Source organism: Schistocerca nitens, chromosome 4 (assembly GCF_023898315.1).
Source record: "Schistocerca nitens isolate TAMUIC-IGC-003100 chromosome 4, iqSchNite1.1, whole genome shotgun sequence".
Lineage (NCBI taxonomy): Eukaryota > Metazoa > Arthropoda > Insecta > Orthoptera > Acrididae > Schistocerca > Schistocerca nitens.
The window spans coordinates 753160860-753176719 of record NC_064617.1 but is presented as its reverse complement, the minus strand read 5'-3'; the positions used below and the strand labels follow the sequence as shown (position 1 = coordinate 753176719).

General features: G+C 42.2%; 1 protein-coding gene across 4 annotated transcripts in view; it reads right to left on the bottom strand.

Annotated features, from left to right (window-relative positions):
• Positions 1-15860, bottom strand: part of LOC126253029 (uncharacterized) — a 344974-nt gene that overhangs the window by 121995 nt on the left and 207119 nt on the right. For all 4 annotated transcript variants that reach the window (XM_049954093.1, XM_049954094.1, XM_049954095.1 and 1 more), the window contains one exon: positions 4-102. In XM_049954093.1, coding sequence (XP_049810050.1) covers positions 4-102 — 99 coding nt within the window. The remainder of the gene's footprint in view (positions 1-3; positions 103-15860) is intronic.

Below are 15860 nucleotides of genomic sequence, written 5' to 3'. Positions count from 1 at the left end.
TACCTTTAGCAATGGTGGCATAGGTAATCCACCTATCTAATACTTTCCGCCAATGCAGTGGCATTCCACATTTGAACTTAGATCCAATTTCTGCAGGCAAACCTGGAAAAAGGTAACAAAAATATACTACACTTGTATCTAGATCATAAAAAAATTCTACTTACCAAGGTTTCAGCACACCCAAGACAAAAAGAAATAAAAGGTGACACAATGCTATGGATGCAGGTTTCCTTCACTTGTAATACAGCTTCCATTTATGCAAATTTCCATTTCATCCTTAGATTTATGACTATAAGTTCAACCTGCTCTGCAGTATGCCCCTTTCTTACATATTTTGGTTTAATTAAAATAACCCAACAGAAAAAAATGCCCAACCACTATAACTGAAGAGTGAGATAAAATTACGTCGAAATTGTTCACAATAATAATAGTAATATTAAAACAGAGAAAAGAAAAGATAGCATAGCACTGAGACAGGTGGTACACAGATACAGCACCGGACATTATTCTGTCAGCAAGGAGTTGACATTACTGTCACACTCTGGAGGTGAGAGTTCTCCTTTGTATCCATAAAACACTAGAGCAAATCTATTCATAGCTGATTTTCTAATGAATTTCCTACTGAAAAATTGCATGCCAGCTGAGAGAGAGGGGGTGGGGGGGATTGTTGTGTACACATGTGGTGTTATGCACTCATGAGAAAAAGGGATGGATCACAATCTCCATTCCAAACATGTGGCTATTAGCTCAGACCACAGATGGGCAAACATGATCATCTTTGGGAACCATTCATTTTTACTCATTCATTACCATTACTTTATCTAACTGTGTATGCTATACGGATTTCACACAGTTCATTTCTACATTGTTAGAAGGCCAGCTCCTGAAAAGGAGAGGGGTTGGGGTAATAAAAGTTCTTAGAAGGCATCACATTAGTTGAGTGAAGTGATGAGCTAGTGACCACAACCCAGGTACAGAGAGGTCAGAGCAAGCTGAACAGAAATAGGGATTATGAAACCTGTTTACGACAGGGCGCGGACCACCCCAGCCATCACTTTTGAGGAAAGCTCAATGTCTTAACAAGTACAATCTTTTTATTTTATTTTATTTTATTTCATTTACATGAAATTACATACATTTGTGTGAGCATTGCTAGCATGAAATAATTGGAAGTAAGCTGTCATCTCTCAAACTAACATTAATAGTTCCCTTTAACAATTTTTGGGTGTATCAAAGTGTCGCACTAACTGTACGGGAAGTAAAGATTTATTTGGAAAAATCATGACTTCTGACACAGGAGCTGAGAAACTGAGTATTAAAATTAGAAACTTTGTACTAACAATGGTGGCCACTACATGAATATGCTGGAGTACTTAAAATTATAATAATGCACGGAAAGTTCTGGCTAATAGTAACGAATTATTTAGGAATAAAGGGACGATCCATCGACAGATACACAAACAAAAGGTATAGAGCTTTGTTTGCTAGCTTTCGGAATGAAATTCCTTTCTCAAGCTATAGGAGAAACACACACACACACACACACACACACACACACACACACACACACACAAACTTACTCACATGCACGTGCCTCTCTCCTTACATTGTGTTCATTTGACTACCAGCTCTACTTAAAATTATTTTTCACACAAATGTATTTGAAAATAAAAGGGAAAAAAAAGCACTACTTTATGCATTCGTGTGGAAGCAATTCACAGAAAAAGTCTTCCAACTGTGGATCTAAGCAGAAGCTACTAGTTCCAAAAGAGTTGAACATGCTGTCATTCTTTACATGACAATCCCTCCTTTCTGAATATTTATGGTCTCCAATGTTTAACATTTGGATTCCAATATTCACATAGTGATCTGGTAGACATAATACAACTTTTGACATTCTAGATCATGTGAACAGGTAAGCCATTAACATACTGATGCATCACAGAAAGTTTCTTGAAATACGTTTCTTTTGTCAGTTGGTTGGGGTTTAAGGGATTAAACAGTGCAATCATCAATACCTCGGTCAAGAAGCAGTTCTTCTGGAGTTACTGATATCAGTCAGAAATGTGATCTAGTTATGAAGTATGTAGGAGTGGTAAAATAGAGGCACAGAAGGCAATAGACCTGAGAAACAATTTAATGAGAAGTAACGGTATATGGGTCAGGCCAATAAATAGTTCAGCAAGTGAACTAGGGGCTCCCAGGGCTTATCTGTGGAGAGAAAAATCTGACCTGCTTCTGCCAAAGCAGAAAGGGTGAAGCCATTGAGAGAGTAGAGAATGCCTTCTAGCCAGGAGATATTTAACAGTAAAAGTGAGAAGTAATGGACATCAGTTGTATCAAGAATAAGAAAACAAAGTGAGAGAAATAATCATATCAGCAAGTGGGTGAGCGACGCAAATGTGACCAAAGACTCTACATATGATGGGAGCTGTCCCACTACCAATCCATTACTGTCAAAAGTGTTACATAGGTGAACAGCATCCTCCATTCATTAGAGTCCTATCCCTAAAAGAGAGAATAGGGTGCACATGAAAAATAAATTACCACATCTAAAATCAATTAAAACAGAACAAAAAATGGATGACTGAGGGAGCTGGCAAAGGAGTACAGTCAAGGGTTCTCCAGGCCCAGCAAGCAGCAGAAGACACCCCAACGCCAACCACTTCGACCTCACAGCAGTTTAAACTGTTCTACCTGAGAATAAAATACAGCTTCATAGAGGAAACAATGTACGACTTCAACAGTCCATGAGCCATTCATCAATATTAGAGATAAAAATCTGGAAGACCACACTTAACATGGAAAGCCAAAAGGAGTTGGTCTCCCACCAAGACATGAAATACTGTTTGTTCAGCTCCACAACTACAATGCAGGAGTGGCTCATTATGTAAGATAAAACTATCAATTAATTTGATACAATCAATGTAGAGGTAACATAAGATAGTGGACTCACTCTGGGAGGAATGGAAGCAGTAGTGGTAGTGTAAAATTTATTGGAGGGGGCAGTAGCCCAGCAGATGATGTTCCATCTCAGAGTGGGGGGGGGGGGGGGGGCTTATTTGCACCCACAAATACACACCCTGGGATCGCCAAAGCAAATGTGGACAATAATCGATTCTCTAGCCCTACATTCGATCAGTTCATTCCCCGGGATACTCTCAAGATTTTGGACTCAGAGAAAGGCAACTGGGTATGCACTATGACTAATACCATCCTCTCAAGGGAAGCGAAAATGACTGTGGATGAGGAGCTGGTGAGGTTATGGCATGGAATTCCATGTGTCATTACACTGCAGATCATGAAATAAATAATTTGGCATCTTGGATTTTTGCCTCATGGGTAGGAACGTGGCCAATGATATGTGTTACTGTTACATGCCACAAGCAGAACAAAGCAGCCACCATACTGCATGGCGTTAAATTTCATATTTGGTAGGTTTTATTTCTCATTGAGTACATGGTATGAATATAAATTGTTTCAAAGCATCAGCAAATTGAAGAGCCCCTCTCAGAAAGTGCTGTTTTAGTTACCATTTGTTATAATACAATGATAGGAAACTAAATATTCACAGATAATGGCTTCCTGCTGCTGATGTTTTTAGTGTTGTAACTTGAGTGCAACAAAAATTAATGATTTCAATGCTACGGCACAATGATTGCCTACCAAAAGCACATCTTTTTGGTACAATTACCATATTAAATATGAATTAATGACATTTGTAGGCACAGTTCTTAAACTGTGTATGTCATTTACAGTGGCCCAGAAGCTATGCCACAACTGTAACACACGTGCTGGTATTCTTGAGAGAATATAGCACAACCCTGGCCAGCACTACCTTCCTTCAATGACACGGTTTGATGCATGGTTTGTGGTAAGCACGCTTGATATACAAAATATGTAATATTCATATCAAAGGAAACACGGTTAGGCTGTATCAGGTTATAATATAAAAAATGAGTATTTTCACGATTTGTACAGTTTGATGTTAGAAACAGTGCGTACTGTGCGTTGGATTCGAGAACACCAGAGCAACAATGGTGGACAGGGTATGATAATGTTAAAAGCTGGTCACCTTATATGCAAAGCTGATGGCCATGCCATGCTGTCAATGTTGTCGCTGGGATAGCAGCCTTTAATTATTATTAAAAAAGATATTGTATTGTAGAAAAGAAAAAAAGATGAAAGACTCTGTATGATATTAATTCATGTATCAGTTGTTGTCTGGTTGTGTTCACAGAATTAAGTAGCACATATACATGTGAGCAACCTGAGTTTCTGTTATTACATTGACAATACAAATGTGTTATGGAGAATGAATAAAAAATGAACAGAAGATGTTATTAATGGAAATTTAAAACCTTTGTTGAGAAGTTACTTGTCGCAAGGGTGTTTGTGAAAGATGCTCATCATGTTACATCTTATCCAGATCATGTCATTGAACAGAACCTAAATCATAAATTGAGTGAGGCTGAGAAAAAGGGACGTGGACTATCTTGAAGACAGACGATTTTTAGTGAAATGACTTTGGGTGTTGGAGGCAGTATTAGCACCCATGATCAATTTAGAAATGCTAGTACATGCTCTTTAAGTGAAATACAGTCTTCAAAAGTGAAAAGGTGCCATAACTTTTCACACTGGTGTCACGTTAGCTCAAAGGCGTGAGTTACACAACAGCACTTATGACTGATCAGTTGCATGTGCTAATATCACTGGTTGCCTTAGCAACAGATGACAATAACTATATCATGACATCCCTCGTTTGCAAAGATGAGGGGGTACACAGGATGGTCAAGGAACCATTGAATGGTGATAGGACACTGTCGACAAGACTAGTGCAAAAGACACTGATAGCCAGACACACCCCATAATGATGAACAACAGGGTCAAGCAGTTTCAAAATGGAAGGAGCCATTGAGCCATAAACTTCACAAGCATAATCTAGTCTGGACAAAACCAGAGCATGATGAAGATGGAAAAGAGAAAGTCTGCAACCCAAAATGTGTGGGCCAGGAGACAGAGAGAATTAAACTTCCATGCGCAGGTAATCTTTGGGTGGTTAATATAGGGTAGCAGTGTCAGCTTTTTATCAAAAATAAGGCCCAAGTAATGGGACTGTGCTCCAACATCTAGGAGCTGGTTTCCTAAATAAAATTCTGGATCAGAGTGTACTGTGGGTTGACAGCAAAACTGCATAACCCGCATTTTGGAGGGAGAAAACTGGAAGCCATGGGAGAGGGCCTATGCAGAGGCCCATCAGATAGTGCATTGGAGCACGTGTTCTGCAGATGCTACAGAGTGGGAGCTGCATAAATCATCAATGAATAATGCCAGAATAACCATATGGCCAACAGAGGTTACAAGCACATTGATGTCAATGAGGAAGAGTGTGACACTTAAAACAGAACCCTGGGGCTGTGTCATGTGAAGAGGTAAGAGCCTGCAAGAACCCATTCAGTGAAGTGTTCATTGCAGGATTCAGCTTGGTGAGGGTTAAAATAGAGGGGGGTTTCTTCAGCTCAGTGCTTCTGCCGGAGAAACATAGCAGGATAGGAAGAGGACTCTGATGGTATCGCAAAGTGTGTCACGAAATGTTCTGCAAGTACCGATGGATCAGTACAAAGAGCACCCTGTAGGATAAGACCTTGGACAGTTGATTGTCAGTGATGACCTAGAAGGCTATGGAGTTTGGACCAAACCTGCAATGAAGAAACGTACAACCCCAGGGAGGAAACCTAGTGCTACCAGCCTTTAGCAAGCCTTAGCGTGAAGATGCTTCAAATCGATAAGGCTCGTCTGCGAACAGTGATGTTAAAATCGTAGCAGGGCCTGTTGGCCATCCTAGATAGAGACTGCTACCTCTTTGATCGATGACCAGGATCTGTAGGAGGACCTGTAGACAGGGCGATAGCAGTGCCAGTGGCATGAAAAATAGTTTCAGAGACGTCTCACACAACCGCATCAATGCAATCCGAAAGAGAGGCACAAAGTACATAGCAGACATATATAAAGGCCAATTGGCACTGTGGAATGCCCAACATGGTGGCCTGTCTGCCGGGCAGCAGCAGGGGAACGATAGAATCACCAGAAAGTGATCACTGTCACAAAGATCATCATGCGGTGACCAATGTCAGGAAGCCACCTGTGCAGGGGAGGAGATCGTGGGATCGATAGCGGAAAAGGAAAAGGTGCTGTGAGTGGTACTGAAGTAGGTAGGGGAACCGTCATTGAGGACAGAAATCAAAGCCTGTAAGAAATTGTTCAATCAATCGAAATGGCACTCCCTCAAAGAGTGTAGCATGCACTGAAATCCCGAGGAGGAGATACGGGGGCAAGAGTTGCTGTATTAAGGGAGGCAGGCCAACAAAAGGAAGTGGTCTATCTGGTAGGAGGAAGACACTGTAAATGGTGATTGCTGGGGTGATCTGCACTCATGCTGCTATTGCTTCCACGTTAGTATGAAAGGGATCATGTCACTAATGACATCGGTATGAACCAAAGTGTAGATCTCTCCAGACACTATCCCGTTGTCGGCATGGTTTCGACAGAATGCCCAATAACCATGAAAAGTTGGAGAGTGGTTATCAAGAAAGCGCATTTCTTGATGGGAAAAGATACAATGCAAATTAAGAGGAAACAAGTTGTATTTTCAGTTTCCAGTAGGTGACAGTAATATCCTTAGCAATTCCACTTGTTTATTGTGTGGTGAGAGTCCAGGTTAGACATAAAGAAGCCGAGGAGAGGTCATGTCACCGGTGCAGTGGTCATCACCTACGAGGGTGGGGTGACATTCATAAATAAGATAAATAAGATATCAGACTCAAGTTGCAAAGGGGGAGATGGTACCTCATGAGGCGCCAAGAAGGGGAGGCTCGACCTGGTACTTCTTCTCCTTCTCCTTCTCCTCCTCCTCCTCCTCCTCCTCTTCCTCCTCCTCTCTCGGAGGTTGAGGAGGACAGGGCACAGGGGGATAGTAGGCTCTTGCAAAATCTGGAACTGAAAGAGAGCAGGTGACCTTGGGGCACACAGACGGTGCGCTCCATGGCTGAGTTGTGGTAGCAGGCCTAAGGCCGGAGAGACACTGGGGAGGTCCCAAGGGAGCGGGAAGGAGGACACCACTGGCATGTGCCGAAGAAGGGAGGCACTTACTCAGCCAGGGAGGATGTATGGCAACCGGAGGGGAGGGCATCGGAACCACAGGAGAGGGAGATGAAGCTGGGGTAAGGAAGTGGTAAGAGGAGGAAAGGATGTAACAGAGGCAAAAGTGGAAGAAATCAACACCGGGTGGAGTTGGTCATATTTTTTGCGAGCCTCAGCATAAGACAGACATTCCAGGGACTTGCACTCTTGGATCATCTTTTCTTTCTTGTAAACTGGGCAATTTGGCAAGCATGGAGAGAGGCAGTCAAGACAATTTACACACACAGGTGGCGGACCACAGGGGCTTCCCTCATGAAACGGGTGGCCACAGTCACCACACAGACGGTCCGCTGTACAGTGTGAAGACACATGCTCAAAACTCAAGCACTGAAAGCACCTCATGGGTGGCAGGACGTACAGTTTCACATCACAGTGTTAACACACAACCTTATCTTTCTCTGGAAGGGTATCCTCCTTGTAAGCCTGAATAAAGGAGTTCATATTGGTGCGGTTGTCTTTACGACCTTTCTCGACATGTCAAACTCAATGAACCACGTTGCTCCAGATTAGCCCAGAGCTACTCATACATTTGCAGGATGCGATCCCTATAGTCACTTCCTGGACCATATTCAGATACTGCTGACAGATAATAGACGCCAGAACGTCACCAGGGCAACCACAAGCACAAAGAGCTGCAGAGTGGGCAGCAGAAGAAGCTCTGATCAACAGGGAGCCAGACTGCTTCTTACTGAGAGACTCCACTTTGCCAAATTTGTCCTCCATATTCTCCACAAAAAAACAACAACTTTGCAGTGGTGAATGTGTCCCCATCCATCCTAATACAGACCTCATAGCGGGGAAAGTGTTTCATCCAAAGACTGTGGGCCTGGCCCTCCTCCCAGGGTGCAGCCAGGGAAAGGAAAGCTGCAGGGTCATACGAAGCAGCATTCAATGATCTGCTACCACTCAACATGACAGTCTTTGGAGAATGACCAGATTACTGCAGCTCGATATACTTCATACACCAAGCATCCACATGACACCACCCACTCTTATCAGGGGCTCTCCCCATGGGCATCACCCAGCCACAGTAAAGGCTGCTTGGCATGATGGCTGTTGCCAGGAGTTCCAATGCTCCAGGGTGACAAACAACATCTCCTTTGCATACATGGGGAGGTAACAACTCATGTATCAGTAGTGTGATCCTATGTTGTTAGAGGGCTAGGCCAAATGGGTACATAACAGCCCCACCACATGGGCTGGCTACTCACGCTGGTGACTTAGTGGGGCAGAGGGAGGTTACGGTGGGAAGGAAGAGGGGAAGACAGGGAGAGAGAAGAATCCACGCCATAGACACTAGGGAGGGAGTTCTTCCCCTAATGGCTCACATGAAAGACAGAAAATTTATAAGTGGAGGTCAAACACCAAGGGTGGAGCAAAAATGCCAAAAAGGATGAAAGAGAACTGGCAAGAGGAACAAAATCACAAGGAATATGGGTAAACAAGTGGATAGTCAGGTCAACATAAATAAAAACACAGATAGAGGGGAAGGAGGGAGCAGTGGGGGGTGGCATGGTGAAGGAAATGAGCCCAGGAGGGGAGAATGGGCTGCAACAGCTCGGGGCCCTAGGGGCACCATGGCTCCATGCACGAACTCACGAAAAAAGTGTGAGCCCTGGGAAGGGAGGGGGTGGGGGGCAGAATAACCTTATTGAATAGAGTGAAGAATAGTAAGCTCCTAAGAGTGTTCAAAGACTGAATCGGTCAACACATAACATCATCAGAGTTGTTAATATCATTGCAAACATATTGTTATTATCAAATTACAAAGTCAGGCCAACTGAAAGACTTGGTGAAGAAATATTACATCGACCTGCTGTACACAGCTGAAAGCACTGTGGACTGCGAGCTGTGAAAAGAAAGGTATCAGGTTCACATCCACTTGCTTCTTTACCTTTTTTTCCTAAAAGATTCGAGTAGAAGAACTATCTCAAAAGTTGATGTTATTTATTATAAACAATGTATTTGAGGCAATTCTTGTTGCAAATGCCAACAACTAGACTGTTTCCCCAGTGGCCAGAAATCTTGACCAGATGGTCAGAGTACATCAGAAAATAAAAACAAATTACACACTGAAAGTTTTTACTGTTATGAAATACCTTGTAAAATATGGGTTTATGGACTAGCTTATGTCTGTATCTTGTCTGTAAACATCTTTTTCAAAGATGGTGCACAGTTTCGAAAAAAATCTCCTCTTCCATTCAAATGAAATTACAAAACAACTCTTGATCTTCAAATCCATCTGATAAGGTATGTTATTTCAGAGTGCAGGTAGTCAATGCAACATTGAGAATACAAATATTATGTATGCACAAACTGACATTAGACACTATACAATAACCATATTCAATTTAAAACCGAAAATGGGATGGAAATTCAATTAAATTAACAAATAACTTCCACCACTATGTATCTCAGCTCGTTGGACAGCATTACATATTGGGCAACTGCCATCATTTATTGTTCAAGTCATTGATGGGTCCAGAACCTTCATTGTGATTTTTTCCACTCTTCTTTGACAATCACTAACGCAGCTGACACAGCTATTTCATGTGCTCCTATTTTCGTAAGGAAATTATATGATTGTGAACCAAATAAAGCTAATAATGGATGCAGGAGAGTGCGGAGGGTACAAATCATGTTAACCAGCTCATCCCGTGTGCTGAGGTCAGATGTCCTGTCCACATCCATGCCAGTGTTAGCTGGCTTGTCTCATGGGAGGATGGTCGAATAGAGCAAGTTGTGAATAACAGATATCATAGAGTGATAAAAGTATCATCAATCAATAGTCTGGAGACTGCTCATTGAGTTACTACAAACTAAACTGCAGTTGAGGGTGGTCCATTTGACACAATGTAGGGCTCTGTTAATGGCTATAACAACTGCAATAAAAACATCATATCATAGCAAGCAGAGAAGAAAGTGTGCTGACTCCCTCCGTGTTAACACAGGTAACGTAAGACAGATGGCAAGCCCGTAAACTATGATAATCACTGTCACTTCCAGCTCAAGTTGACTTATTTTTCCATATTAGAGGGTGTGTGTTGGTAGTGTCTATGCTTATTTTGTGAGTTTTTTTGAAGTGTTGTGAGTGAATGTCACAGAGTTGAAGGCTACGGTGGTAAAGTGGTGTTAAAGAGTTGTAGTTACTCATTTTTACAGAAGAAGAAGAAGAATGAAATCTGCCTATGTGCCCTGTTCTTGTGGGCAGATCAAGCAACAGAGAAAAGTAAGAGTAAGCATTTTTTTAGACCTCCAAAAAATTTAGTAGTGTGTTCCAAATGGGTGAGTGGATCCAACCTGTTGTAGTGTATGCTACTCTCAATGCAACTGCTGGTGACTTCGTCTCACAGAAATTGATTTAAGAGCAAGCTGGCATACAAAAATTACTGCAGTCACTTCTGATGGCAGTCAACCAAATAAAAAGGTCTGGCAGTGTTTAAGAATTAATGCAAAAAAATAGTTACCTGCTCTGTATAAAATCCAGTTGACGAAACAAGAAGAATTTTGACAGTTCCAGATGCTATTCATGTAGTAAAATGCGTAAGCAATGATTTTTGTTATAAATTGAAGGTACTTTGCAGCGATGAGTTCATCAACTACAATTTTTATTGAAGAGTTTACGAACAAAATAATTCCTCAGAATTCACTGGATTAAAAGTCTGCCACAATTTAATTTCTATCCACTTGGATCCATCGTCATTTCAGCGAATGAACTTAATATTAGCTCTGCAGTTATTCAATAACTCAGTAGCCAACAGAATAAAATTCTTCAAGGAAACTGAAGCAGCAGGATTTGAAGGCAGTGAATCAATGGAATCATTCACCAGATGTAGGAACAACTTAGTGGACGCACTTAACACTTCGTTTCCTGAGGATGCTTTGTACAAAAACTTGGAGGCTCATGAAATGGAAAAGCATCCTTGCCGATAGAGGTAACAGCTTTGCTTCCAAAAGACGTCTCCAGTCGCTAAGAGTAACAACCAAAAGTACATTAGGAATATCTGAATACTTATGGAAAAGAGATCCACTTGAACATTGTTTCGATATCATAAGGTCTCCGAGTTGTAATGATCATTTGTCGTCAGTAACAGACTTCCTGAGCTTGCACATGTTACAATGTGTTTACATTTCTACTTTCATGGTCTTCCAGTGGAAACTGCGTACATAAATGCGAATTTTCATTAACATCATACATAAGCCAGATGTGGACGTTATCTAAGATTTGCAACAAAAGAATAGAGACAGAGTTCTGCAACTGGGAGACATAATTAAAAACACACCATGCATTCCACATAACTTGACAGAGGCTCAACACTATCCACAACATATGTCAGAGTTTTGAAAGCTCCTCGGCAAAATAATGTTTAGTTTATCATCTGGTAGGTTATGTGGTGCATCAAGTAAGAAGATTCACAAAATGCCTGAAGTGTTTGTGCTATTTAAATAGGAATTCATCTGACATGCCTCTCTCTCTACTGACATCTATTAGAGATTATGGCTCTTCTATGGGAAAGACATTGCTTACATACCAGTTGAAAGGCATCTTCAAGGTTCTTAACCGGATGGAAGGAATCTTCACAGTAAAACTACATGAGGATAGGTTATGAGGCAACATTTTTTATGAATGTTTAAATAGTTTGGATCACATTATTGTTGAAATATCGAACAATGGATGCTGCAAAGATCATGTGATGGATATTGTTCCTAAGTTGATTCTTCATTATATAAAAAACCGGTTTTTCAAGGGCATTAAACAAATTTGGAAGAAGCTGATATTTTCAAAAACTTTGAAGACTGACTAGAAACTGTCTAAACTAGCCGACAACTTATGCCTACTGGAATAAGTTAAACAATATCCATGTACCTTTCATTTCATTACATAAATTTATTGATCATTCAAGTTCGTGTGCTGTGACTGCTGTGGTAACATGTACTTCCATGGGACATAAGCAGAGCAGCTGATATCTTGCGGCAGAACCGGTGAACTATGAGAGTCAGCACACTTTCTCTTCTACTTGCTATGACTACATGTTTCCATCAATAAATGTTGTTGTGGACTGGCGGGATGAGCAGAATCAAATACCTTCCCATCCCTTGTTGTAGAGCTGTCAGTGTAAATGACAGTGGTTCCCCAATGCGCCTGAAGAACTGAGAGGCCACAGTGGCGATAAACTTCAGATCCTTGAAACAGATCAGCCCTAATTCATGGTCTGGGTAATAACTGAAGGGGTGGGGTGAGATGGTGTGGGGTGGGGTGAGGTGGAATGGGTTGGGGGTGGGGGTGAGGGTGGGGGTGGACAGGAGTTGAGGGCAGGGGTGCAGGAAAACAAAGAGACCACATACTCATGAGGTTAGCAGAAGTTCTTGTTAAAGAACTTCACTGGAGGCGCATTCCAACTAGTAATCAACTCGAGGGCAGATGTCAGGGTCGATACCACAAGAGTTGGTACCAACAGAAAAATCCCTGCTTCAACTAGAAGACTGTCTACAGACTGGTCTGGAAGGTATCAAGGCCTGGTCTTACTCTACAGCGATCAATTCATTCCAATAATTTATAAGGTGAAGGTGCCGCCGAGCCTTAAACTATAGTTCAATCAGGACGAGACCAAGGTACAATAAATATGAAGGAGGGTAGTGTGATCTGCCCCCACAAGATGTGGAGGAAGCAGAGGGCATTACACTTGCTCACTTTCAGTAGACAAATATACGGTAGCCACATCAGCTTTTTTGTTACAGAGAAGTCCCAAATATGCGGCTGTGCAATGAAGTCTGAGGGCTGGGTTTCCAAGCAGAGTTCTGGGTCAGGATGGACCATGTTACGAGGACAGAAAGGCATCAATAATATTTTCACTAGAGAGAAGTGGAAGCCATGAAAAAAGGTCCAAGTGGAGGCCCATGGATGGCACCTTCGAGCTGGTATGAGATTGGGACCAATAGCAATTGCAAAAGCCATCAACATACAGCTTGAGAGTCACCAATGGTCCAAAAAAGGTCACTAGCCAATGGATGGCAGTGAGGGGATGTGTAATGCAAAGCATGAATCCCTGTCAGTCACCATTCTCTTACACCCAGGGGGAGCTAAGAGATGTACCTAACCTGATTCGAAACAACTGATGGCATAAAATCAGAAAGGACCCCCAAAAGTTCATGACATGGAAAGTAAGTAACCCTTGATGGTACCAAGCGGTGTCATATAGCTCATTTGGCATTTAGAAAAATGCCTGCCAGATTGCTTTTTTGAATCCAACCAGATAGTCAAATGTGTATCCTGTCCCAGAAACAACACTGATAAGACACAAAAGGCTTCGTGATTTGAGAACCCATCGTATTCGCCTTATTGGGAAGTAGGTCACAAGGTTTTCAGCAAGGACCGAAGCATTGGTACAAGTACCACCATAAAGAAAGTGATTGGAAATGCGTGTTGATATTTGACAGCCCAGGAGACTATGGAGCTTGACCTACACCTAGGTTTAAGAGGCATATGTTCCCAAAAAGGAAACCTAGTGCTCCAACCTTTCTTCTTGCTGTGTTTACTGGCATAGCAAACCACAGTTGAAAAGTTGCAAGCAAGTAAAGAAGATGGTCCGAGAAGAATGTCGCTTGAGACATTTAAGGGCCCTTAAATGATCCTGAACAGCTGTTGAAATGTCTTTGGTCTACGACGACACCATTCAGTGGCAGAAGGGACTATATAATATTGAATAGCAGTTCCTGAGATGTAGGTGATCACACCAGGGACATTCCCCACCAAGTCATCAATGCAATCTGAAAGACAGAGGGTGAAGGTAGCAGAAGAGGTATACAACTACCAGTTGGCCCTCTGAAGAGTTCACCAGGTTAATCAGTCCATCACTTGGTGACAAGGGAGTGAGAAGACCTCCATAAAGTGCTCACTGTCACAAAGATTGGCATGTAGCAACCATTACAGTGAAGCCACAAGATTGAGGGAAGAGATCCTAAGGCTGACAGCCGAAAGTAGCCATGGGTGGTACTGAAATAATTAGCCATACCGTCATTGACGAGACATGGACCAAGATAAGAAATAAGTCATTCAGCCGGAAAGTCCTTCCCAGATGAAGCAGTACTTCTCCACACGGGGTAGTGCACACTGAAATCCCCAAAAGAAAGTAGGGGACAGGGGAGGTGGGGAGGGATTGTCACATGAAGTTGGTCATTGCAAGGTAAGTACCCTGCTAATATACATTATAAATTTTGAATGCTGGTGTCATTTGCATTTGCACTTCTATAGCTCCCACCAAGGTGCAGAGGGGTGTCCACTCACCAATGACATCTGTGTGAATCAATGTTCAACCCCTCCAGCTCTCTTGGTGTCAGTATGGTTCTGACAAAATGCATGGTAACCTCTAAGAGTTTGGTAAGGTAATACAGATTGCAAAATAAGAGGAGATTAAGTGTTGCCACTCTGGCAAGTGACTGTAATATCCGCTGCAATTCAATTAGATCATCATGATGATAGTGTCTTGGTTATGCATGAAGTGGCCAGGAGATGAGGACATGACCCAGGATCACTATCTGTCACCAGGGAGGGAGGGGGGGTTTGAACATCACTGGACACTGATTCTGAATCCAATAGCAAGGTGGATAAAATGTCTCTGGGATCACTGAAGTATGTTTCTCCTGATATTTCTTTTTTGTCTCTTTCACAACTTTTGGCCACTGAGATCCTTGTGAGGGTTTATTCAATCTGGGTGAAGGAATGGAAAAGAGTGGACAGCCCTGGGATCCACATGGTGTGGCTCCCCAATCCACAGGCTGGTGTCGGGTCACTGGTTTGTGGATTTCTGGCGATAGGGTTTCCTAAAGGGAGCATTTTCACTGGTGGATGACAGACAAGAAAGTTATTTCTTTTGCTGGGTGGGAGGAATGTTTCCCTAAACTAATAGTGCTGCAGGAACCTTGAGAAGGGAGGGCCTATCTCCCCTATGGTCAAGTTTATCTGTGTGCTACCGGATGTCTTGACGTCGATGGAATAAATACTCCAGGAAATGCTGACAACTTAGCCACGGTTGTGACAAGGGTCAATATCATCACTGAGATTGAACTGTAGCCATCATACTTTTCTGGAGCTTCTAAATATGGGAGCATCTGTGAGCTTTAGTTCTTCGCTTTTGTTTTTGTTGACTAAGTTACCACACTTCTGGGACTGAGGAGGGTAGACGTTCCCACAACTGACACAGACAGTTGGGAACGCTCACAATGAATTTTCATAAAGTGGATGAATAACCACAATCTCCCCAAATAGGATCACATGTATACTGGGAAGACATAGGCCCCAAGTGCCGCCATTTAAAACACTGAATGCAGGATGGAAATCCAGCTTCACTTTGCATCAGTAACACCAGACTTTTTTACTTTTCCCAGAAGTGAATCCCCTCAAAAGTCAGAAAAATGTGCTGGTGTCTGCTTTGTTTGGTGGACCTCAATGTGCATGACAAATAAAGTGAATCCCTCATCTCTCTAACTGTTCATGCAGTTCTTTGTCTGTATGAAGGGTTAGTTCCCAGTGAAAAATAATTCCTGTACCATTTTGATGTTTTTATATAGCGTTCTGGTAACATGTACATAACCAAGTTGTTTACAAGAGAAGAATGCCCAGGACTGGGTAGCATTTACCGTTCTCATTAAGATTTAATCAC